The sequence below is a fragment of the Dermacentor albipictus genome, chromosome 7 (genome assembly GCF_038994185.2).
Source record: "Dermacentor albipictus isolate Rhodes 1998 colony chromosome 7, USDA_Dalb.pri_finalv2, whole genome shotgun sequence".
In the NCBI taxonomy this organism is placed as follows: domain Eukaryota; kingdom Metazoa; phylum Arthropoda; class Arachnida; order Ixodida; family Ixodidae; genus Dermacentor; species Dermacentor albipictus.
Genome location: NC_091827.1, coordinates 14,539,713 through 14,562,682, shown reverse-complemented (window position 1 = coordinate 14,562,682; position 22,970 = coordinate 14,539,713). Strand labels below are relative to the sequence as shown.

The 22,970-nt window shown below is 40.5% G+C and overlaps 1 protein-coding gene across 5 annotated transcripts in view; it reads left to right on the top strand.

Annotated features, from left to right (window-relative positions):
- Positions 1-542: 542 nt before the first annotated feature.
- Sym (symplekin scaffold protein) overlaps positions 543-22,970 on the top strand; it is a 45,069-nt gene continuing 22,641 nt past the window's right edge. For all 5 annotated transcript variants that reach the window (XM_065447169.2, XM_065447174.2, XM_065447172.2 and 2 more), the window contains exons 1-23: positions 543-783; positions 1,304-1,432; positions 2,383-2,456; positions 2,544-2,658; positions 3,234-3,352; positions 4,533-4,590; positions 5,353-5,504; positions 6,345-6,442; positions 7,487-7,545; positions 7,803-7,898; positions 8,967-9,089; positions 9,994-10,140; positions 11,671-11,835; positions 12,223-12,301; positions 15,566-15,633; positions 15,754-15,877; positions 15,975-16,000; positions 17,539-17,596; positions 18,714-18,924; positions 19,567-19,648; positions 20,358-20,540; positions 20,620-20,692; positions 21,952-22,030. In XM_065447169.2, coding sequence (XP_065303241.2) covers positions 685-783; positions 1,304-1,432; positions 2,383-2,456; positions 2,544-2,658; positions 3,234-3,352; positions 4,533-4,590; positions 5,353-5,504; positions 6,345-6,442; positions 7,487-7,545; positions 7,803-7,898; positions 8,967-9,089; positions 9,994-10,140; positions 11,671-11,835; positions 12,223-12,301; positions 15,566-15,633; positions 15,754-15,877; positions 15,975-16,000; positions 17,539-17,596; positions 18,714-18,924; positions 19,567-19,648; positions 20,358-20,540; positions 20,620-20,692; positions 21,952-22,030 — 2,417 coding nt within the window. In that variant the 5' untranslated portion in view covers positions 543-684. The remainder of the gene's footprint in view (positions 784-1,303; positions 1,433-2,382; positions 2,457-2,543; positions 2,659-3,233; positions 3,353-4,532; positions 4,591-5,352; positions 5,505-6,344; positions 6,443-7,486; positions 7,546-7,802; positions 7,899-8,966; positions 9,090-9,993; positions 10,141-11,670; positions 11,836-12,222; positions 12,302-15,565; positions 15,634-15,753; positions 15,878-15,974; positions 16,001-17,538; positions 17,597-18,713; positions 18,925-19,566; positions 19,649-20,357; positions 20,541-20,619; positions 20,693-21,951; positions 22,031-22,970) is intronic.

Below are 22,970 nucleotides of genomic sequence, written 5' to 3'. Positions count from 1 at the left end.
AAAACCTCCGTTTGGTCATTTCTACTCGCTTGTGTTATGTCGCTTGCGTTGGCAGCGCCGTATTCGCTCAAATGTATTTCTACGTGATTTCTACAAATTAATTTTTTATTATTATTTTCATTATACTTATAATAAATATTAAAGTATTCAAAAACATTAATAAGAATATTGTGCTTAAATACGTAGTGTCTTTAGCATGTGTTAGCTTATTTACCACTTGCAAAAGTGGCGCAGCAAGCGCGTGTTTGTTTTTACGGAAGTGACGTTTTTTGTTGCACGCTGGTTGTTTCAAATGAATGTACTCCTGCACCGTTCTGCACTTAGGGCACACTGGAGTAACTAAAGTCAACTCAAAATCTATCTGTAATAAAAAAAATTAATTTTGGTTTTTAGAGTCAGTTTCTGACAATAACTTTATCAAAAATACATACACTTTGGTTGCACTAGTAAGTGATGCCGCAAAAAGTGGTGTAAATAAGTGCAAAATCACAGTGCGCTCGTGTGCTCCAAGAGCATTCAAGTTCGGGGAGCCGGGCCTGTTCAACCAACTTCCGCTAGCCGTCATGGCGCTCCGCTCTCCTGTTTGTAGTGACCAGCGTCTGTTGATTGTTCGTAGAATGTAGACTTGCTTGCGAGTAATCGGTACCGTTGCTTTACCTCGCTTTCGCCTTCTCATAGTTCACCATGGCGACCAAGAAAAAAGCGCTTGAAATGCGCCGCAGCACCGCGGCGCAGTTTTTTATGGACGAAGAGCAAGTTGAACAGAAGTCCACCAGCGAACGGGTTATTGCATTTCTTGTTCACTTACACCCTCTTGTGCTATTAAAGATTGAACCGTGGGCTAAGGGAGGCTTGCTTTAGCAGCTGGTGTGCAATCTACGTTACATTTGGAAGATACTTTCACCGGCGCTGTCAAAAGGGTGTCGCATACACGGCCGCGTTTCGCAATAATGCCGCACTCGGCGTCGATCTCGGTCACACATTGCTGTTGACAGGAAGAGTCATGACCGGGGTTTCGCTACAAAATACTCTTAACTTGCAGAATTGCCGGCATTTAATAACAAGCCATACCAGCGTGCGCTTTATGAATGCACTTGCGTTCAGTTTTAGAAATGACTGACGTTAGAGCGTGTTTGTTCTAATTTCTGTGTTAATATGTTTACTTTATATTGTCTTATCGGCTAGCTGTGACTGAAAACGCCACTAAAAGCTCAAATGTTGCTCAGAAAACGAAGATGTTGAGCCGTTACCACAACTGCATGGCACTTATGACAACTTGTGGTGTCCTCTCGTCACCTTTCAGGTTGTCGAACTCATCAACTTTGCTGCATTAAATCAAAGTATTAAGGACCATCATAAAGTAAACAACCTTCGTCAGGTACAGGAGCTCATCGTCTACAAGGAGCCGGACCTACTTGACAACTTCCTCGATGTGAGTTTCGTCACATTTCTGTCAACATTAGACGAGATATCGCAAATGTTTTGCTGAATAGTCCGAGCTAATCATTCCTCAAATTTTCACCCATCTGTGTGAAATGTGAGTGCAAATACGCTGCAATCACTATTGTACTGAGTAGAGCTATTAGGTTTACTTAGGAAGGAATGGCACATGAGAAGTGAAGCAGTAATTGGCTTTGCATGTAATGTCGTATTGCCATCTCTTACGATACTCAGATGCTATATACACGTTGGCCTATGCACCATCATTTTGAAAGAGCAGATGTATATATTAATGGAGAGTAATTTGTTGTGATCGAGGGCTTTACTGCAGAGCACAGAAAAAGCATAACAGCAGAGCAGCTACTAGGTTCAAGGTATCAGGCTGAATACTGTGTTGTTCGCACATCATTGTGGCTTCCTCTTTTCTCAACCGTTGTATCTCAGACAGTTTGTACAGATTACTTAACTCAATACGAACATTCTGGAAAGTAATATGTACCAATGGCACACCAACAGACCCAAACAACAAACTTAATCTCAAACAAACCACGAACCTATAGATGTCGATTTCTTTGCATCACAGTGCACTTAAACAGAATAACGGAGCAATGATTCTCATCTTTGTCAGTCTCGTCGTCCAGTGTACCTTTACTTTGCACAATCACTTTCCACTGTAAACAGAAGTGCAAACAACTGTGCATAACCTTTGATGTTGTCATATCAGTACTAAGGCACTTCAGACCTAGAGATATCATCGTTATAAACTCATACAATACGTCACATGGAATTTCAGTAGATATGTTTCAAAAGAAAGAAAAGCTAATTCAGTACTTAGATTCACACATTTCAGTCTTTCCTAGATTTTGCACGTAGTGAAAGTTTGCGTTAGAAGTGAGCACAGAAATTGTCTGAAGGCCGGATTTCATTTTCTGACTTCTCCAGGAAATGCTTGCGTTCCAAAATGATAGATCATCGGAGGTCCGAAAGTTTGTCGTGGGATTCATAGAGGAGGCATGGTAAGAGGCACTGGTGGTACCCATGTCAAATATGCATGAGAAAGTGGTAAAACCTGTTGCATGTGCTCATGTCTAACGCTTCTTCAGCAAACAAGATCCAGACATCTTCCCAAAGGTCTTGGCCAATCTGCGCATGATGTTTCGGGATGAAGCAGTTGCTGTGCAGAAGAGGGTCATTCAGGCCACCACACAACTGTACAAAGTAAGTTACGCAGCTGTCATGACATGCAGTATGTTACTGCAACATGCCCTAATGGAACTTTCTGCATTTCAGTTGTCCTTAGTGCTGAAATGACTCGAGCATTGACTAAAAGGGAAATTATTTAATTGACTTGGTGACACTTCATCACTCGCAAGAGCATTTTATTCACTGGGGTGATCTTGAAGCAATGTACAATACATAAATTTTTTTCGTGGTACAGCAGAAGCTTGATAATACGAGTCTTTAGAGATCACAAAGAACACTTGTGTAGCCCAAAGACAAATTACATCAGTTGACCTGTACAAGGGCTTAAAAACATTTGTTTTATCCTGATATTCATGTTAACTACTACCGTTTCATCAGGATTCTGCTTTCCGACGATATTAAATGTTAAAAACTGTAAATTATATTCATGCAGTGGGAATTGTGACAGTGAAGGTAAATTCCTAGAACATCACTTGTGTTCATTAAAATTTTGCTTTTGAGTTTTTCAATGTTAACAAGTTTAAAGAGGATGTGGTGGCTGTGTGTTCCTATGATGCCAAAAAAAAAAAAAATCTGTTATGTCTTGTTAGGTAGCATTGCGATGGATATGCCAGGCCAAGAAAGTTGATGACCTCATGGAAACATCTTGGGAATACATCAAAAGCCTCAAGAACGACATTGTCTCTCTTCTGGATTGTGATAATGACGGGCAAGTAATTTTTCCATGTCATTTGATCACCGTCTGTTTAGTCAATCACTTAACTGCAATGTGATAAGATCACATCACAGCCTTATTTATTGAAATGCGTTTCCTGAGATGTAGAACCTGATTTTAACAATTTCATTGCCTGTGATGGACAGCACTGTTAACGTTCAAATAAAGCCCGAACCCCATTTGAGCAATTTTGTTCGCGACGGCGATGAGCGATGAAACAGGCCATCATGCAAACAGATTGCTCATTCTTGTCTCTCGATCGCTCGGTCCTGGAAATCTAGAAATTGGCGCCCATCGCCTGGGAGTGCTATGAGCAACTAGCCAAAAGCGTGAAGCCAAAACTGGATGTACATCAGTCAACAACTATCAATTCTCGCACGGAACAAGCAAACAATCAAATTTTGATACATGCAACAATAAGAACCCACTGCAAGACCTTCAGAAATATATTATGCTGCTCTTTACAGTAAAACATATCACCTTTATTTGATAAAGCATGCATCATGCCAGTTTCAGCACATATTTTCTGCCCTGATACAGGCAACACCGGGCAGATGTTGCTCAATGTTGTCGCTAGCGTGAGGTATGACCTGTAGGTGACAAGCAAATGTGACAGCCATCTTTATCACGTCGCTTGTGACTGTTGCGCACAAGATTGCTTGCATGGGGTTTATACTTATCTACCTTTGTTGTAGAGGCGTCAATTATGCTAAATCCACTTAGACTATTTACAACGTATTGCTTGTTGAACTGAAGTTAAGAAAGCAAACGTGAAATGCTTTATTATGATGTATAACACAGGAAAAACAATTGACAGCTTTAATGATGATTCATTGAGTTATTATTTGCATCATTTGGTCCAGTTTTCCAGAGCCTAGTTCATAAAATTGATCCCCATTGCGCTTATTGATTACATTTATGAAACCACCTGCAATTCTTTAACATGCACAAACATCGTGCGAAAACAATTACTTTTATGTTTCACCTCGCCAAATTGAAACTTTCATTACTGAGAAAGTATCATTAATTGATGATACTTTGCTCAGTAGCAGGATGTCATAGTCACTATGCTATTTGGACCGATCCTACAGCACAGGATCTAAAGGTCATGACACGCAAATCCTTGCACGCATGCAAAGGAGTCATTTCTTGTTGTTTCTTTTTTCCATTGTAGTATCCGGACTCATACTATCAAGTTTATGGAAATGCTAGTCATACTGCAAACTTATCCGGTGAGTTATTCTTGTTGCAATGTTAATGCTTAAAGGGGCACTAAAGAGAAAAATTATTTGACCTATAGTTGTAAATTGCCTTTCCACAACACCAAAAAAGTTCCACATTTACCCTGAAAAGAGGCTTCGTAAACCAGAAAGGACACTAAAACAAAAGATCGATGGCAGCGACATCTTGACGTTTCCACACCAGCCCGCCGTGATGCCATGAATTTTGACAGCATCTTTGGCAAAGATGGGGTACATTTTATTCTAAAGAATGCCAATGACTGAATTTACCAAGTGTCAAAAACTTTTACTGAACCCATAGTGGGAGGCCAAGTACTAATATATACATTCAAATCCTTGACATCGCAGTGATGTACCAGCACCGGTGTTTTGCCAAGAAATTTAAAGAAAAAATTCATTTCGTCTTTAAAAATCAACCTATTACCACAGAATTTAGGAAAATAAAGTTATGCAGTAATGTCTAAACAGAATAAACTTATTTTGTGTTTATCCCTAGTGTCCTCTTAAAGTGAATTACAACATATTTTTCCCAATTAAACTGTTTTCCTCTAGTTTTTCACCATGCAAACAAGTATTCTGGCCTTGACAAATCTGTCCATAGCATGATTAGCACAGTGAAGCAATATTGAGGCTTTTAATCCCCCCATCATCTTTCTTCTACTGAATATGTTGGCCCCTCTTCACAAAAGGTGGCTTTTTATGTTCCTGATAATTGATGATGCTTCATTTTTGCATGCAATGTCTTTAATGCAGGATGGTGACAGTCCAAAGAAAACAGCAAATGATTTTGCTCTCGATGATGTTCCGTTGACACTGAAGATCATCAAGCCTCGAAAGCTAGAAGAAGAAGCAAAGCAAGTTTTTGATGCGCTTGTTGTGTTTCACGGGACACCACACATCTCAAGGTACTCCCTTTACTAAATAAAGCCAGCTTTGGTAACAGTCGTAGAAGATGAGTGTTACATTTGGTTTAAAGATGTATTTAACTGTGGCAGCTGTTAAACATCTAGCTTGGCCTTTTTCATTGGCAGTCCCCACTGCCAAGCAATTATCAGTTTTGCACGTTGTGCACCTTAACATGCTGCGCACATGTTAACTTGCTTGCGGCCACAACCTTTGGGCTGTGGTATTGCTAAACTAAGGTTCAGTTTCAATTATAGGCTGAGATACACTTTCTCCAGCTCAACTCAGCAGGGGAGCACAAATTGATTGAATTATTCATATAGGCAGCAAAGGCAACGAAAGTTTATATCATTTGCTGTTATTCTTTTGCGTGAGTACATTGGTCATATGAGTTGATAACTGAAAGCGTATTAAAAGTGTTACTTCATCAAAACCAGAAGATTTGTATTGGAATTGGTGTCAATATGTGTGGTCATTTTATACAGTGATCACATCAGGAAAGGAACTTCACTAAAGAAGCAGTTCACGCTTCTAATCATGTACCTTTTTTTTTTTTTTATAAGACAAGTTATTTTAGAACTGTGTGCATTGGGAGGCCCATTTTTTTCTGGTGTGCTAATGTCGCAAAAGTTTATATAGTACATCTGTGATGTGTAACCATGCAAAAGCATTGTTATGCTAAGAGCAGCCAGTGTCGTTTGTAAGCTGGTAATTTTGCTGTGTAAGATGAAGTCGTTGTTTTTACATAGGTATAACACCAAAAAGAAAAAAAAAAGAGGGAACGATCGGCATATTTATAAGAACCATGTACTATATACTTTTTTTCCTCCTTGATACGTCAGCATCAACTTGATGACCTGTATGCAAGCTCTTGTGCTCATTGCAAAGCACAGGTCAGAGTTCATGTCAAGAGTCATCCAGGCACTAGAATCGCTTCATGGTGAGTGTTTCATACCTGATGTTATTGAAGCCCGTTATTTTAGCCATGGCTTCCGCTGGTGATATGTGGGGCATATATAGTACAGGCTTATAAAGTTGGAACTTTGCTAGTGCATGTGGTGATGAGTCTTAAAAAAGTTTCTTGTGGAACATTAGCTTAGTCAACAACACCGAAAATGCTGAATCCATTCCAGTCCAATGTTTCATGCTAAACTGCAGCTTGAGCAGGTTTGTAATGAAATGGTCCACCTGTATTTGCAGAATTTAATGTTAGTAGCTGACACATTTGTCAGCTCCAGTAGGATTGGCATGCCAAAATCGTGATATTTGTGTTATTTATTTATTTATTTATTTATTTATCATACCCTCAAGTTACGGTTGTACATTGCAGAGGGGAGGGGCAAAGTAAGTAAATACAGAGGCAAATCACAAAATAAGAAAGGAAGGCAAACAACATGGCAAAAAAACATCGTGTACAAAATAATAATGGTAAAAAGAAACTTGTGATCGTGGCAAAAATACATGGCATAACAAAATAAATAAAGAAAGGAAGGAACATACGATATAAAAATACAAGCCAAAATGTAAAAACAATGACATAAAAGCAGTTATTATACAGAACAAGCAAACGCAACAATAATTTATAACATGAAGCTTTGAAGTGTGCTTTTAAAGTTATTGGTGTCAATAATGCTTGTAAGTAATGCGGGTAAGTTATTCCAATCTTTGCTCGTTTGGGGAAGAAATGAATATGAAAAGCCGACGGTGTTGCAGTGCGGAATGTTTACCTTTTGGCGGTGGTCTATGAGAGATGAAATGTATGGTGGGGGTTGGACAAAGATAGAACGTAAATATGTGTTATGGTAGTAGATTTTATGGAAAAGACTGAAATGAAATGTTACTTGCATTTAGCTAGATCAAACATACCACAACGAAACCAAGACCCAACATGTTGATGTCTAGAATACTCCTGTTTTTGTTTTGTCATCTTGCAGCTTAACCTATGCGTACTCTGTGCTGACAATGTTTATTTACTGGCTTTCAGCTAACCTGCCACCGACATTAGCCAAGTCTCAAGTGAGCAGTGTACGAAAGCATCTCAAGGTAATGAAAGAACGCTTACTGTTCCTCCCGTATTGAACTTCCTGTCATTTCTCTCATTATGTTGTTTTAAACTTTCAGTAAGCAAAAGTGCTTTTAAGTATGGCAGGTTTTTGTTGGTATACTTTCTTATGTTGTCTTTGGTGACTAGAACCAGGCTTTCGTAGTCATTATAGTGTTGTAGTAATGCTGCATGTTCAGCAATGAGTAAGAGCAAACTATGGCTGAGGCTAACCTTCACGTATGTTATTTCTTTCCAGCTTCAGTTACTTATCCTCATGAAGCACCCTGCTGCCGTTGACTATCACGGCCAAGTTAGCACACTCCTAACCGACCTTGGAGCAACACCTCAGGAGGTATGGTATCCATTTCTATGTTAAAGACTTATCTTACTGAAATAAGCATGGTCTACACCGTGGTCTACTTCTCCGCAATGAAGTTTTGATACAGAAAGAATATTAGCTAGACCATTTGTAAGCACTTGTGTTTCTCAAGTGATTTGTTGCGTGCACAGGGGGATGTTCCAGTGACAGTAGGTCACTTTGAAATGCCTTATATAATTGTTTTAGTTACAGAAGCGGTGCACATAAAATTTTGTTCAAAATTTCAATCGTACATTTACCATGACACAAGTTATGCAGTGTTTGTCATTAAGAACAAATTGTAACAATTTTTGGAGTAGAGCCATGGCGCTAACACATGAAATGTTCTCGACTAAGCCAAGGCATGTTTGAATAGAGCTGGAAAAAATTGGCACAACAGTACGACAGATCTCTGCAATTACATTCAGTACTGATTGGTAGAGAGATCTCAAAGTCTGCTGTCTAAGTCAGTTCCTGTCGAAGGGCTGTCCTTTTTCTTTAGGCACATTCGTCTCATTTCGCACCAGTGGAGTGTTCGACAAAAGGTGTAGGTGTACACTGGATAGGATCGCACATTCGGTAGATTTTACCCCAAGTTCTGAATTTGCTGTGAGCTCTTTGGCTTAATATTCGGTCATGATGTCCGCAACATTGCCTTAAATAAGTTAGCCCATTCTGCTCAATTCTGAAGATTCTGAAGAAGCCCGATTCTGAAGAAGCCCGCAAGGAGAAGGAAAGTACATGAGAGAGAAAATTGTCATCCTTCCTACTGTAGCAAGAATTCATATGGATGATGATTTTCTCTTTCAAGCGTTGATTAGCGTGTCTTGCTAATGCCTTTACTTGTTCAGTCTTGATAAGAGCAGAGTTTTTTATTTTCGCTTATAATGACAAGGGAGTCAACTATTCTAGGTAAACAGGAACAGATAGTTTCATGACAGGAGACAACGAAACTGATGACTGCATTCTCAGAAAATTTTATTTTGCTTCCAACCATCTTGAGTGATGGCCACTGCTTTAGAAGGCTGTTCAACCATACCTGGTGCCTCTGCACTGTTTCAGATCTCAAAGAGCATGCCCAAACCAGAAGAAATCAAGAAGCGAGCACGCCTCATCGAGGAGGGCATAACGGCTGCACCTGGAAGTGCCGCAGCACCACCAAGTGTCAAGCGAATAAAACTTGAGGTGAGCATTGTTATTTTACAGTGGAGCTGTTAGGAGGATTTTCACAGCCCTTTCCTTGCAGTGAAAGCCGGCATGTGGCAGCTTGCTCGGTATCAAGCTGGCGACATAATCAGTGTCAGAGTCCTGAATTGGTACTTTGAAACAGAATTATCATTAATTATACAGTAAATGTTAGCTTGTGTATACCGCGCATGCATGGGCAACAGCTTCTTTGCTGTGTTCTTTCTTTTTTGTTTTAGCCAGTAATCTGCCATTTTTCTTTCTCGCGTCTTGTTTCAACGGCTAGGAGTTTGTACGACTGCCCTGGTGGGACAACGTGGTTAGCAATGCAGCCTGTGTGGGAGGGCTCCGTATAAGTATGACCAGGGCATCGGTCATGAATCGTCACTAAGAACAGTCAGAAAACAGACCCCTAGTACTACATAGAATTCTCTTATACGACTTTGCTGTTTTACCGTATCAGTTGCTCAGGTTGGCATCAACCTGCAAGTTTTTTCTTCTTTTCTTTCTTTGTGGTAATGAGGGCCTGTGGGACAGAATAATTTGCCTAGGCTGTGCATTGCTGGGCCCAGTCCTGCAACTGAAGTTTGCGTAAAGCTGTTTTATCAGTGTTCTATTGGGGACGAAAGTTCATAGGCTGGGGGTGCCAAAAACAATAAAGTATTGTCACAACCTAATGAGACAGCTTGAAGTTGAAAGGCGGGCACTTCTCCAAGTGTCTCAGAGGGCGCACCTCCCTATTCTGGATAGAGCAGCTACACACAGCACCAATATATTTAATTTTTATCACACAATCATTGTCTGTAAACTTTTGTCCTCTGTGGCACATTTGACAAGTATATAAGCAGCTTTAAGTCTTCTACAGCAGTATTTCTGCATTTTAAGTTCTCTTTCCTCATTAAAGGCTGAAGAAGAGGAAGAAGAAAAGGAGGAGGAAGACACCTCAACAATATCGAAGGCAGCCACCAACACAGCCATTGACATTACTGCTGAAGATTTGGTGCCGCGGCTGACAACTGTGAACGTCACCGATATCGTCCTTGTGAGCATGGTGAGTGTTTTCCGTCTGACCCTTTTGCAGGGAGTTTATTTTCTCCTTTTTTGCAACAAGCTTTCATATTGTGTGAAATGAACAAGAAGAGTGAGGGGATCCAAGGGGCTCAATTGTATTCGAGAAAGTGTAGGTTGAACTACATGTTATGTCTAGTTTTTAATGGAGAAAGCGAAATGAAAGTGGAGGAAAAGATAACATGCCACAGGTAAAAGACAAACCCACATCTTGCGCATTACGTGTGCGGGGCTTTACCAGTTAAGCCACCACAGCGACCATCCTCCCTTCACTTTTCCCGGGTATTTGTGGACATGTACAAAATTAGCTGAGGTCCTCAATCACATGTTGCAGTTCATCTCCAGCGTTGCTGAACAAAGTGTGAGTAGGGCTGAAGATTAATATGCAGGAAACAAAGGCAAGGTTTAATAAATGGCCAGTGCTGCTGCTCGCCGCTAAGGTGATGCAGTTGGAATATTCTTTAACGGTCGACATCACATAGTACGGGAGTTTAGGAACTGGCCTCTCTTATGCTCCCTCATGACATCAAGGGTGCCAAAATCAAGGTCCTTGCTATGCAGCACGTTTTACATTCTTTTGTGATTGATTAGTTCTGTGCTTCTTGTTTAGTTGGTGCAGTGATTGTTCTGTTGATGCAGTGTCTTAGGGCGAAAGTTTTCCTAGGCTCATGGTGAAGTTTGTGTCAGCCGACCTGTCCGCTGGAGTGTCCGCTGAAGCGTCATCACGCTATATGAAGACAGATTAAAGAATGAAAAATGATTGATAGTGACAATTAGTGAATTATAACATTATAATAGATTGGTAGAGGTTAATAATTACTAGTAATGACTACTAATGACTCTGAAATGACCAATGTCTAATGACAGCTTGTAATGATGGCAGTTGATTAGAAATGACTAGAAATGTCTAGTAATGAGTAGTAATGACGAAAATGACTACTAATGACTTGTAATGACTGCAAAATCACCAATATGTCTAATGACAGCTTGCAATGACCACAATTGATTACAAATGGCTAACATGCTTAATAGGGAATTGTAATGACTAATAGTGACTGAAATGACTTGTAATTACTATGAAATGAGCAATATGTCTAGCGACAACTTGTAACGACTACAATTGATTAGAAATTACTAAAGATGCTTAGTAATGACCAGTAATAACTAATAATGACTTACATGACTTGTAATGACTACTAATAACTACAAGATGACCAATATGTCTAACGACAACTTGTAATGGCTACGATTCATTAGAAATGACTAAAGATGCCTAGTAATGACTACTGATGACTATGATATGACCAACATGTCTAACTATGACTTGTAATGACCACAATTGATTACAAATGACTAAAAATGCTTTCTGGTGAGCACTAATGACTAAAAGAAAGAAGAGAAAGAGAAGAGGCAAAAAGAAAGAGGTGAATGACAAAAGAAGAGTAGGCTTTCGCTGTTCACCTCTTCAGAGAGATCTTAAGAGACCCCGTAATTTTTTTCTTTCCTCCATTAGCTTTCACTGCCAGAGACGATGCCTGCACACTTCCAAGCATCCTACACTCCCATTGCTGTAGCAGGCACAGAGACCCAGATCAAGCACTTGGCAAGGCTCATCTCGACTCAGATGACTGCCGCGGGCTTGGGCAAGGGAGTTGAGGAGATGATCGCCAAAGCCAAGGTGAGAATGTTGGCACAAACAGTGCTCAATTTAGTGGGACTCTCTGTACAGGGCAAAGAATGTTATACAATGACAGTTTCTTTAATGAACGAGAGCATGAACATAGCACGGAAATTGCATAGGAGCTCATCTGAAATGCATTTCTGTGCAGGATTCTTAGATGTGATCTCCAGGTATTTAAGTAGCAGACAATTTTCTGCCATGGCATTAGGGCATACTTTTCTCCCTAATAACAATCTATATCCGTTTATGGGAAAGGCAAAATGCTGGCCCAGGCCATGTATTGCAGTTTGTTACTCAAGTGTGTTACATCTGTTTCTTTATGCACATGCTTTCCTTCTTTTTTTTTTTCTTTTCCTCTTTTTTACATCTTCTGTCACATCACAGGAGCAGCAGCTGCAAGAGGAAGAGGCCATGCAAACGGATGAAGCAGCGCAGCCAAAGCAGACAATTCAGACACTCCTAGGTAGGCCATGTTTGCTACGTTGGCTAGAGATTTTTCCAAGATCCTAAATCTCTACCTACTCACCATGAGGAAGATGAACACAGCTCAGAAAGAAAAGGCAGTGGCTTCACTTGACCTTCATAATTTTTTGCATTTGTGGACGATCTGACTTTCGTTGTGTTTGATTTGTGATTGTGGTTGTTTTCATGGTTAGTGATTGTGAACCGTAGATATTGTCTCATAAAAATTTGGTACGCAGGAAAATTATGTTAATTTGAGAAATGGGTAGCAGTGCTACTTTTGACATCCCACAGCAACTTCCTGCTATTCATAAATTGTGACAGTGTTTGAACAAGACCAGTCACTTGTTTATTAACCTTTCAGGGTCAATGATGTAAACATACGGCTCCGTGAACGAGTCCAAAATGGTCTATGTTGTATATTTACGGCGCCATGTGTACGTTTAAAAAGCATGCCAATTTTCTCATTTCTTCTTTCCTGGCATGTACTGCCACTTTATTTATTATTATTATTATTATTATTATTTTTTACAAATACTGCTGTCTCCATACAAGACATAGCCGGGGAGTGGATGAATAATAAACTTCAAACATAGAAGAACACGTTTGCAGAATATAGCAGGTTAAATGATCACACAAAAGAGGCACAACAGGTCTCCAGAATGCAGATCAAAGTTTAGAGTGCTAACAAATATTTACAGCATATATATATTTATCACTTCTGTAGAAAATTGTTCTGTGGGTAATTGCTAATGGATCCATCAAGCTTATTCCACAATTCGATTGTTGACGAAAGGAAAGAAAACTTAAAGCAGTTCAGTTGTGACCTAAGCAGAACCATGTTCATCAAATCAGTACGCCTGATGCTGCGCACAGAGCTGGTGACGAAAGATACAGGCACAGAGACATAAACAGAAGAACTGACAATATTGTGAAGCATGATAAGGCGCATGACTATGCAAGAATACAGATAATCTTTTTCTCACACCTCCCTCTCTCAGTTTTCGTTGCACGGTTTGTTTGCTCCGGTGCATCTATATACTACTGCTGATGCATTGAAGAGCGCTTGCGCGCACCACGGTTAGTTTGAGTTTTGTTCTACAGGTGGTTTTGGCTTCTTGCGCTTGCTAAATTGATGGCTATCTCATTACTAATCGCTCAAAGGTGACTGCCTGGTATTGCTTGTTTATTGCTCACAGGGGTTCGCATACGCGAAGGATGCCGCCGTGCATGCATTTCCTTCTTCTTCTTCTTCTTCGTCTTCTTCTTCGTCTTCGTCTTCTTCTTCTTTCTCTCTTTTTTTTTTAGACTCGTGAAAACCATTTGCCTCTGGTTGGTGTAAGATCAAGATTAGTGGAAGTTTGTCACAAGTTTTGCTTTTTTGAACGGGCACACAACCACACAGTTTTCTTGAGTGCGCTCACCTACACAGTTCGATTACGCTATTGACGTAAGTATTAGTGTAAGAACAGGAACATTTGAGACTTGCGAAGTATTCTCATGTGCACATTTTCTAAACCTCGGAACGATGTATATAACAATGCATCAAATTTTTAATTCTTATAGGCTTATTTCTTTTTTTATTGTTGTTATTCATGAATGAGCAGTACATATATTATACCAACGTGAAATATTTTTTTCTCACTACGAACACCCTAGAAAAAATTACCGTAAATTTTATCGAAGTAGAACGGTTCCTCTGAAGAATTAAAATTTGCAATAAAGAAATATTGACCCTGGGCGGTTGCATGTGGTGAAAAAATATTGACCCTGAAAAGGTTAATAAAAAAGCCATTCCATTGTGTCTGAACATAAAGAAACATTTACCTGAAGCATTTGTGGAAAAAAAAAGACCCGGATCTACAGTGAAGCCCTACTAAAACCATATTGCATATGGTGACATTGAGAATGCTGTGGCATAGGCTTGAAACAAATTGAGAGAAAGATCTTGTCCGCAATATTTCATACAGGCCAAAAAGAAATCTGGCACTCTGATTGTTGAGTCTCTCTATGAATGACAGGAAGCACAAGTTTCATATTGGCATTACTTGATTTGTGTGATATGCTCCAAGTTTGATTCTCTGGCCCTGCAAGTTTCAGTTTTTTTGGTTCAGCCCACCTTCCCTTTTTTTTTCCAGAAAAGCTTGCCCTGCAGCTTAGATGCTTAATTAAATAAAAGCATGGAGGCTCTCCTCATGAAGAAATTGCACTAGTGTTTTAGTCAACTTGTCGATGAGGCAACACCTATAAGTGTCTCTGTGATCTGTTCACATCTTGACTGCTCTTGGTGTCCTATCTCAAGTATCCTTCACTCCTTGGCAGTGCCACAACGGGGAGTGAATGTCCGCTGTATAAACTGGAGCAACACGCTTTGGACAGTTTGGACAAATTGGACTTGGACAGTTTGAAAGGGCCAACCCAGCCCGTGTTCTCCAAATAGAGACACATAAAGGGATTAAGGTGCATGTGTTCTGATGGTCAAGTGACTTTAAGCCTTATAGGATAAAGAGGGTGTCTGATCACGTCTCCAACATCAGGTATGCAGGAGGACGGCACGCATCAAACCACCATCCTTTTTGGTTCACCCTCACACATTCACCCTTATGCCCACAGCAGACAGCATGCGAGGCATGATCTTATCACACTTAGACCTTATACAGAACATAGCCTTCTTCTGGTATGTCGCGTGCTGATGGAGGAAAAATAAGACTTTTTCAATGCGAGTGCTGTGATGGTTTTGGTTTTTTGCTCTTTACTGCACAGTCGATCGGATGCTACATTTAAAGGGGTTCTCCTTAGCTTGAACTCAATTTTATTTGAATAAATTTCCGGTCACCTTGGAGTTTAAGTTAATGTGTTTTTACTTTACTGTTGAGAATGTAGCACATAACATTTCAGCAGTTCACTGTTATGGTTTTGTTGCCACTAGAGCCACTCATGTCTGTAGTAACACCATTCCTAAGCAATGCGCCAAGCTGAGCCATTTGTTGCATTTCCCATCGTACCTATGCCAATTGAAGTGCCACCATAGAAGCACACATAGCCACTATTGCTGCATTTTCCTCTCGGTAATTGCTAGAAAATCGGTCATCCAGCACAATTTTGGTGTTGCCTGTAGTGCTCCTTAATAATGTGCACATTTCCCAGAGATTCAGTACTACAACGAGGCAACTAAAATCCACTCATGAACCTGTTAAAACGGCACCAAAATTCTGTTTCTCACCTCGGCATGTTTCTTTTTTTTTTTTCCACTGCATCTTTCTAGGTGGAACCACAGCAGATGCCAAGAAAAAAGAGGCCAAGAATACAGTTCTTGTTCCCACAGGCTTTGAGGTAGCTCACTATCTTCCTATTCACTGTTTTATGTCTCAGTATGTAATTTTGTTTTAGAAGTGAAACTATTTTCACCCATCATTTTGTTTTCTCTCTCTCTCTCTCTTTTCATCTTGCCAGGGAAAAAGCCGAAGACTCCGGCAACTCAACTTGGCAGACATCACACGACCCCTTTCTGAAGAGGAAATGACCCAGATGCTCGTTTCCACAGTTCGGAGGATTCTTGATGCTGGCCGTGAATCAAGTATGGGTTGTGCTTGCTGATCACTGTGTCTCGGTCATTATTTCGTCATGTTTCTTGCGTATCTTACTTTAAGGACAATTTTTTATTCTCATTTCAGAGGCACTCAACACCAGCATATCACCAGTAAGATTTTTCATTATTCTTCCTCTTTCATACTTGCATGATTGTGATTCCTGCTGTGACTCGTAATATTTACAGGGGTTAAAAAGTTCCTGCAAATCCGGGATGCAGTTTTGCCAAGTGCATGTAGGGCTGATTAGATATTACACCAGTCTTCATTTCAGACATGTTTTCGTTGCTATATCTTTGTACAGATTATTCTTACTTAGCGCCAGATTAAAAAGCCCTTTTTCTAAATAGGTTGGAAAGCACTGGTCCAAAGCTGCATATCGCAAAGCAGTCCGTAGCATAAATGTTTGCATATCTTCAACTTTACCGTAAGGAAATTTTATGGGGGGTGGGGATCTGAGAAACTGTCTGTGACTACATCTTACAGCCAGTGAACAGCCGCCACTGTCACATACCTTTCTTCACTTTGTTGCTAGTTTGAGTGGATCATGCATGTTGGTGACAAGGTGAAAAGTGGAAGCAGTAATTTATTTATTTATCTGTTTATTTCTTTATTTGAGTCCTGTGTATTCCCTGTCTTCCATAACTTTGTTTGTCACTGTGCCTGCCACGGCTACAGGGAAGCTACAACTACGTCCTTTCCAAGCACTGCATAGTTACATTTACAACAAATGGACTGCAGCTCTCCTTTACTTTTAACAAGGAAAGCACCTAGTAAGACATGAGATTCGGTTAGGGAAGGTTTTTGGGGTACGTGCAGAAGACGTATGGCATCGGCATCAGGTGTGGCAAAGACATGTGTTTACTGTTAAAGGTATTGATGAGTGACTGTGCGTGAAAACTCAGTCAATTGGATCAAATGGACCTTCTCAATTCCTAGGCTTCACAAGAACATAGTAAGTTGACTTGCTGTTCTTCTAGTGTTAGGTTGTACATCTTGTTAGGCCTGTACACTGTACTCAAGGTTGGAAGCTGTTTTGTAATGGCCATGTAGGGCTTTGCAACGCAAAGGAAGCTGAGCACTTCAAGAAAAGGGTCGAGATTCATGTGTCGTTTCTCTACTAGAAACTGCTAAACATGGCATTGTTGCCAACAGCAAAGTTTATAATGCATGACTCACTGTTGAAAAATGGATGCGTTAAGGGTTGACAAGATTATTTGTGTAAAGCAGTGTAAGCAAAAATGTGTGAGTAGAGAGTAAACACAAAAAAAGAAAAGTTGCGTTGTCGAGGAGATGGTTGCTGGAACAGTGCAACAGCACAGCTCTTGAGTTTTCATAGTTTCTCAGGCCTACTTTGGAGGAATACTTTCTGTACACAACAATGGTGGTTGTCATTCTAATGAGGCTGAGTGGTGCAGCACACAGCGGGACAAGGGACACAGAAAGTGGAGTAGTGTGCTAAGTTGTAGTAATGATGAGCATTAAGAGTCAAGGGTTGTGGCAGCCTCACTAAAGGAATGGAACAGCTTACTGTGTCTTTTTCTTCCTTTATGCAGTCGGCAGCTCTTCTCAGCACTCCCCCCCTCCTCCCTTTTATTTTTTAGTTTATGTTCACAAGCACTGGCTCTAACTTTCTTATTCACTGCTGTAGGTCCAAGTCAAGATTCTTGCTGGATTGGCAACCCAGTTTGGAGGAGAAATCAGTGCAAGTACGTGTTTCTTTTGTGTCTGTGAATGCTTATGTAAACTTATGCTAAGTAAGCGTGCACATGTATTCAAACCACTGAAATGTTCTCCAGAGTGGTATTTGGTTATAAAATGATTATCCAGCGATTTTTCACGAGGAAAAAGAAAGCTTGATGCTTGGAGTACATTCGGTATGTTCCTAGCGTGTTCCAACTTGGATTGCAATGATGCGGAGTTCTCTTTTGATCAGAGCCAGAGAAAGCATGTCCAAGCTGAACGTACCACCACTTGCCAAAGCAATTGGGGGCTGCAAATGGAAACACATAAGCGTTCCTTCTGTTGTAAACAAACGTGGTATACCAGCAGCGTGCACCTATCACTGTAGATGCCACACCAAGATTGGAAATTGGTGTGGGCCACACACATTAAACTCTGCTGTGGCCTTCCCTGGCACCTCAGGCGTTTCTGAGGAAATGTATGTTTTGGCACGTGTTTAGAAAGGAAACCCATTAGGCTTCTGAAGTGTGAGACAGCACAGCACAAGACAGATAGATCAGAAGAAGACAACACAATTGCTGTGTTGCTTTCTTGCTTTCTGTCTTCATCATGCTACACTGTTTTGCACTGCTGCATTTCAAATCCATAAGGGTTCCTCACAAGGAAAGTTCTGCAGTTGAAGAAAACCTAGATCTGATTCTCTGCCTCCGCTTTCCTTCCACCATACATATTTCGGCACAACTTATTTGCTTACTTGAACTTAGACAAAGCCGCATGAAGCTCACCAACAATAAAGTGAAGGAAAGCACGTGGAAAATTACCTGTGGTTTTTAATTGTTACGTAGAAACAATAAGGTAAAGGGAAATGAAAGTGAATAACAACACAGCTCGCTACCAACTGGAGTCGAATCCACATGCTCCGCAATGCTCTTTTAATTGAGCTACAGTGACAGCTGTCCTCCCATACACTTTCTTGGGTAATTGTGTATGTCTGTAAGATCTGACCCTGAGAGTCGTTGGCTTCATGCAGTTGTGTCTACTGAAAAATAGAGCCCTTTCGTTTCCCGTTGTTCTCGTTCATTGCTAATTTTTAAGTGATTGATGTTTGGTAGAGCAACGGCAGTGATCCTTTTTACTGTGCAGTGCTGAAGGAGTACATCTTGGAGGACCTTCGCTCGCACGTCGACATCGCCCTAGCTTGGCTGTATGAGGAGTATGCGCAGTTGCAGGGGTTCCTGCAGGGCGGCACGGTGAATCCTATGGAAAAGTGCACCAGCAGTGACTCATATGTCCACTGCCTAACCAACTTGCTCATGGACATCCTGCAGAAGTGCGAGACACGAGACCGGGATGCGTGAGTTGTGCAAACATTTCTCTTTGCAAGTAGCACCCAGCAGAGTAATGTCTTGTGAGAACGAGAAGTGAAAGCAGGTGGAGTCTGAGCTTACTGCTAATGCTTTTACGGCCGGCCCAGTCATTATCAGGAGCAATGCTGACAAACCCACTGACGAAAAACTGCTAGGGGCATGAAAATTTTGTGTGTCCAGTATCTTTACGGTTGTTTAGTTAACATACAACTCTTAAAAACCAGTGACTCTTTAGAAATTGGACACACAGGAGGAATTTTGGCCTGCCATTGTGGCTTAGTGGCTACAGTGTTGTGCTGCTAAGCACGATGTGACGGGATCGAATCCCGGTCAGTGCAACTACATTCTGATGGGGATTAAATGCAGGACCACCTGTGCCCCATGCATTGGGGGCACATTAAAGATTGCCTGGTGGTCAAAATTATTCCGGAGTCCCTCACTACGGCATGCCTGATAATCAAATCGTGGTTTTGGTAGGAAAACGCCAGAATTCGATTCAATCGGAGAAATTTGTTTTGTAGAACTAATGAAAATTGTTGCCTGTGGTGCTCAAAATAAATGAATGGGCAGGTGGGCAAAAAAATGTATTCTCAACTAATTCCAATCGTCGACATTTTTCTATTGATCAGGTTGTTCAGCCGCTTCTTTCTGGAGATACCATCCATCACATCAGAAGCACTCATAATTCTGAAGCAGTACTGCCAAAATGAGGTAAGCTGGGATGCTTTTAATTCACCTGCAGTGTATAATACCTCATGTTTTTGTATTTTTTAGACAATACAGAAATTTTTTAACTTGCCTGTGGCAAAAGCACAATTCTGCTCCTTGAGCTGGGTTAGTGCTCAAAGATGCGAACATTACTTGCATGAGAAATCAATATGCATAATTGATTATTTGAAGTTTAACTAATTGAGGTTTCAACTGATTACTTTAGGGCAAATTTACTATTTACAAATTGTAGCACATGGGTTTGTAAGGTACTAAACTACGAAACATGTAGTGAAATGTGCAACATTAGTAGTGTAGTAATGTAGTATAGCATTACATACTGTAATATTACACTATAGTTTTATTATAGTATTTTTACTATAGTAAGTAGTGTGGTATTGCACACTGTGATACTGCACTATAGATTTTTTTTTAGATCTTTCTGTCTCCTCTTACCCCTTCCCCAGTGCAGGGTAGCAAACTGGATATCTATCTTCCGATTAACTTCCTTCCCTTTCTCATTTCGTTTATCTCTCTCTCTCTCTCTACACTATAGTTTTGCTATAGTTGTTACATATAACTACTGTAGTGAAATGTAAACATAGCTACCATAGTGAGACATAGACGTACACTTAAGTACTAGAGAGAAGTATATGCTATTTATGTAGTGAAACACACTTATGGCATACCATTTCTGCCATTGCATGCCCAGTCTACAGTGTCCAATGGGCTGTCGATCCTGAGATCACTGGTGGACTACCGGCCTCCAGGACAGATTGAGTACCTGCAGAAACTGCTTGAACTGACCGTCTCTCAGAATCAAGAAGTGCGGCTACAGGCAGCAAAGCATGCCAAGCAGCTGCACGAAAGGGGCAACTTTAGGCCAATCATTGAGGTAAACAGTCGTTTTTTATCTCTCAGACATGGCCCGTGTTCAGTACGGCAAGCCAACCTGTTGTTTTAATCTGTGGCAGGACTTTGCATTGATGTACCTGAGGTACCTTCTGGAACCATCACCTCCCCAGCACTTGTTCCACGGCTGTCCGAGTGAGTTGCCAGGCTTACGTACCTACTAGTTGGACGGGGAAGTGCTGGCTCTTCTGACAACTGCACGTTGGCAGTTTATTTTGACGCGACTGATGTTATTTAAAAGTAACATAGATTTCCCACAAGCAATTGAGGACTGGTATAAATTGCCAGAACATGTCGTACTTGCCAAAGATTTTCATAAAGCACTGGATTTTGTATACTGATAAGAATTGTGATTTAATCTTCTGTTATTTATACAATTGTCATATACAAGTGTTTTCACACCATATCCACCTTTTAGCTTTCTCTGTATTTGTAATCATTACATTTGAGGTTCCCTTTTATGTTCTCCTTCCTGCTTGGAATTTTTGAAAAGTCTGCAATATGTTTATTTTTCAAATGTAAAAAAATAAGTATGGATATGTTGCCATTAGTCTTACATCTTGAGGGCATTGATAAACGATTTTTTGTTAGTATACCTTTGCTTTCCTCAAGAGGGGTGTGTTGAGAAAAGCTGTAATGTTGCAACATTAGGTTGTTAAGATGAGATTGTTGAACAGCCTCGTGCATGCAAAAATTGTTTGCACTGTTCACAGTTGCAGTTATGGAATATGATACATAGTACTTATTTTTCAATATTCATTCATCTTAGTATTGTGAAATTCAACATCATAATATATAAGTATGCTCTGTCTACTCCATTTCTCAAATATCACAGTGAACAAGAAATAAAAAAATTAATTTGAAATGAACCTGTTGCAGTGGCACATTAAGAAATCCCTCTTGTTTAAATTGTTTTCTCTTATTGAACACACTATAGCTAAGCTTTATGTTCACATTAGCTGACTCATATTCCTCGCTGGACTTTCCAGCTTTGGCAAGCTCGTTCCTTCATTACTCCCTAATGGCATGCTTTAAATGTGATCCTGTTCTGTATTGTGCCATTGTACACCAGTGTGATGTGGCTGTGTAGGTAGCTGGTTCACTTCTCATGGGCCAATATATTGTAGTGATTCCTTCTGCTCAATTCTTTGCTGCTCTTATCATCCACCGTTCATGGCTGTCTGATCCCACTGATAAGGTGAACAGAGTAACGCTCTGACCACTAAAGATAGCGTCAAAAGGAATAGAAAAAAAGGCATCACTATACGATTCTGGCCTTGTTTGCACGGTCTGAATGGTCTTGGTTCCACGGGACCACTTGTCTAATACTGTTTCACTTTGGCCATTTGACATTTACACTGTTGGTCTGAGCATTTTGGTTTGGATTTCTGCAGTTTGGACCGAAGACAACACCAAGATCTGCATGCAGCTGTACATAAACCTTCTGCCTGTCAATCACAAGCTGATCCATGAGTGAGTCTGTCCATATGTGTGGCCATGTATGAATTTGTCTGTTTGAACACATATTGTTCTAGAATGTGTGAAAAACCATAGGCTTTCAGTGGCTGTGCAAAAGGCCAAAGCAGTTGCACCTCTCTTGTCTGTGTTCATTCTGGAGTGAAGTCATGACTTCCTAAAGCGCAGTTGGTTGACAACAGTCTCTGCATCTGATGGATTTGAACCTTGTTTTAACAGTCACATCCAACAGAAACAACTTGGTTATATGTACAAGTATGCAAATATACTCAACATTTGCACAAGCCTAGTTATACCCATATTCGTTATGTTGGGGTTCAGCGGCATTTGTAACAAGCTTCGCTGTATGGATAGCCACAGTGACACCCACAAGCCACATTCTAAGTTAACAGTGGTAGCCATCACTTTTGCTGCTGCTGCCAATGGAAATTTTATTAGAAATTGTGCTAGACTATAACTAAAGCTTCTTCATCTTTGAGAGATCGAATTTTCAGACAAATGTTCAATTTATAATCTTCCTTAGGTAGGCCAAAAATATACATTTTCAAAGGAAGCTGACATGTATGTATGGGCACCGACTGGGACCTTTGCTGGTAATCGAATCGACCAAAAAATCTAACTCACCAGAGGCAGATTACTTGCAGTCTACTGCATAGGCCTTCAGGGTAGGCAGTAAAACAAAACCAAAAGCGCTTCCTCTTGTTATGAAATCCAAAAGCAGTGTCCAGTGTCATTTGGTGGCATACCACACTTTGGCTGTCACACTGGTTACTTCGCAGCTCAAAACTTCATAGCGTGTTGGCACAAGCCATTGTCATTTTTTTGTCAGCTTCATAGGTATGATACTTCAGCATGAAGACGAGCGTTTGCACTTCTGTCTTTGCTGCAGCATTATACGTTTTGTACTATTCTTTTCTAAACTGGTTGACCACGTTTT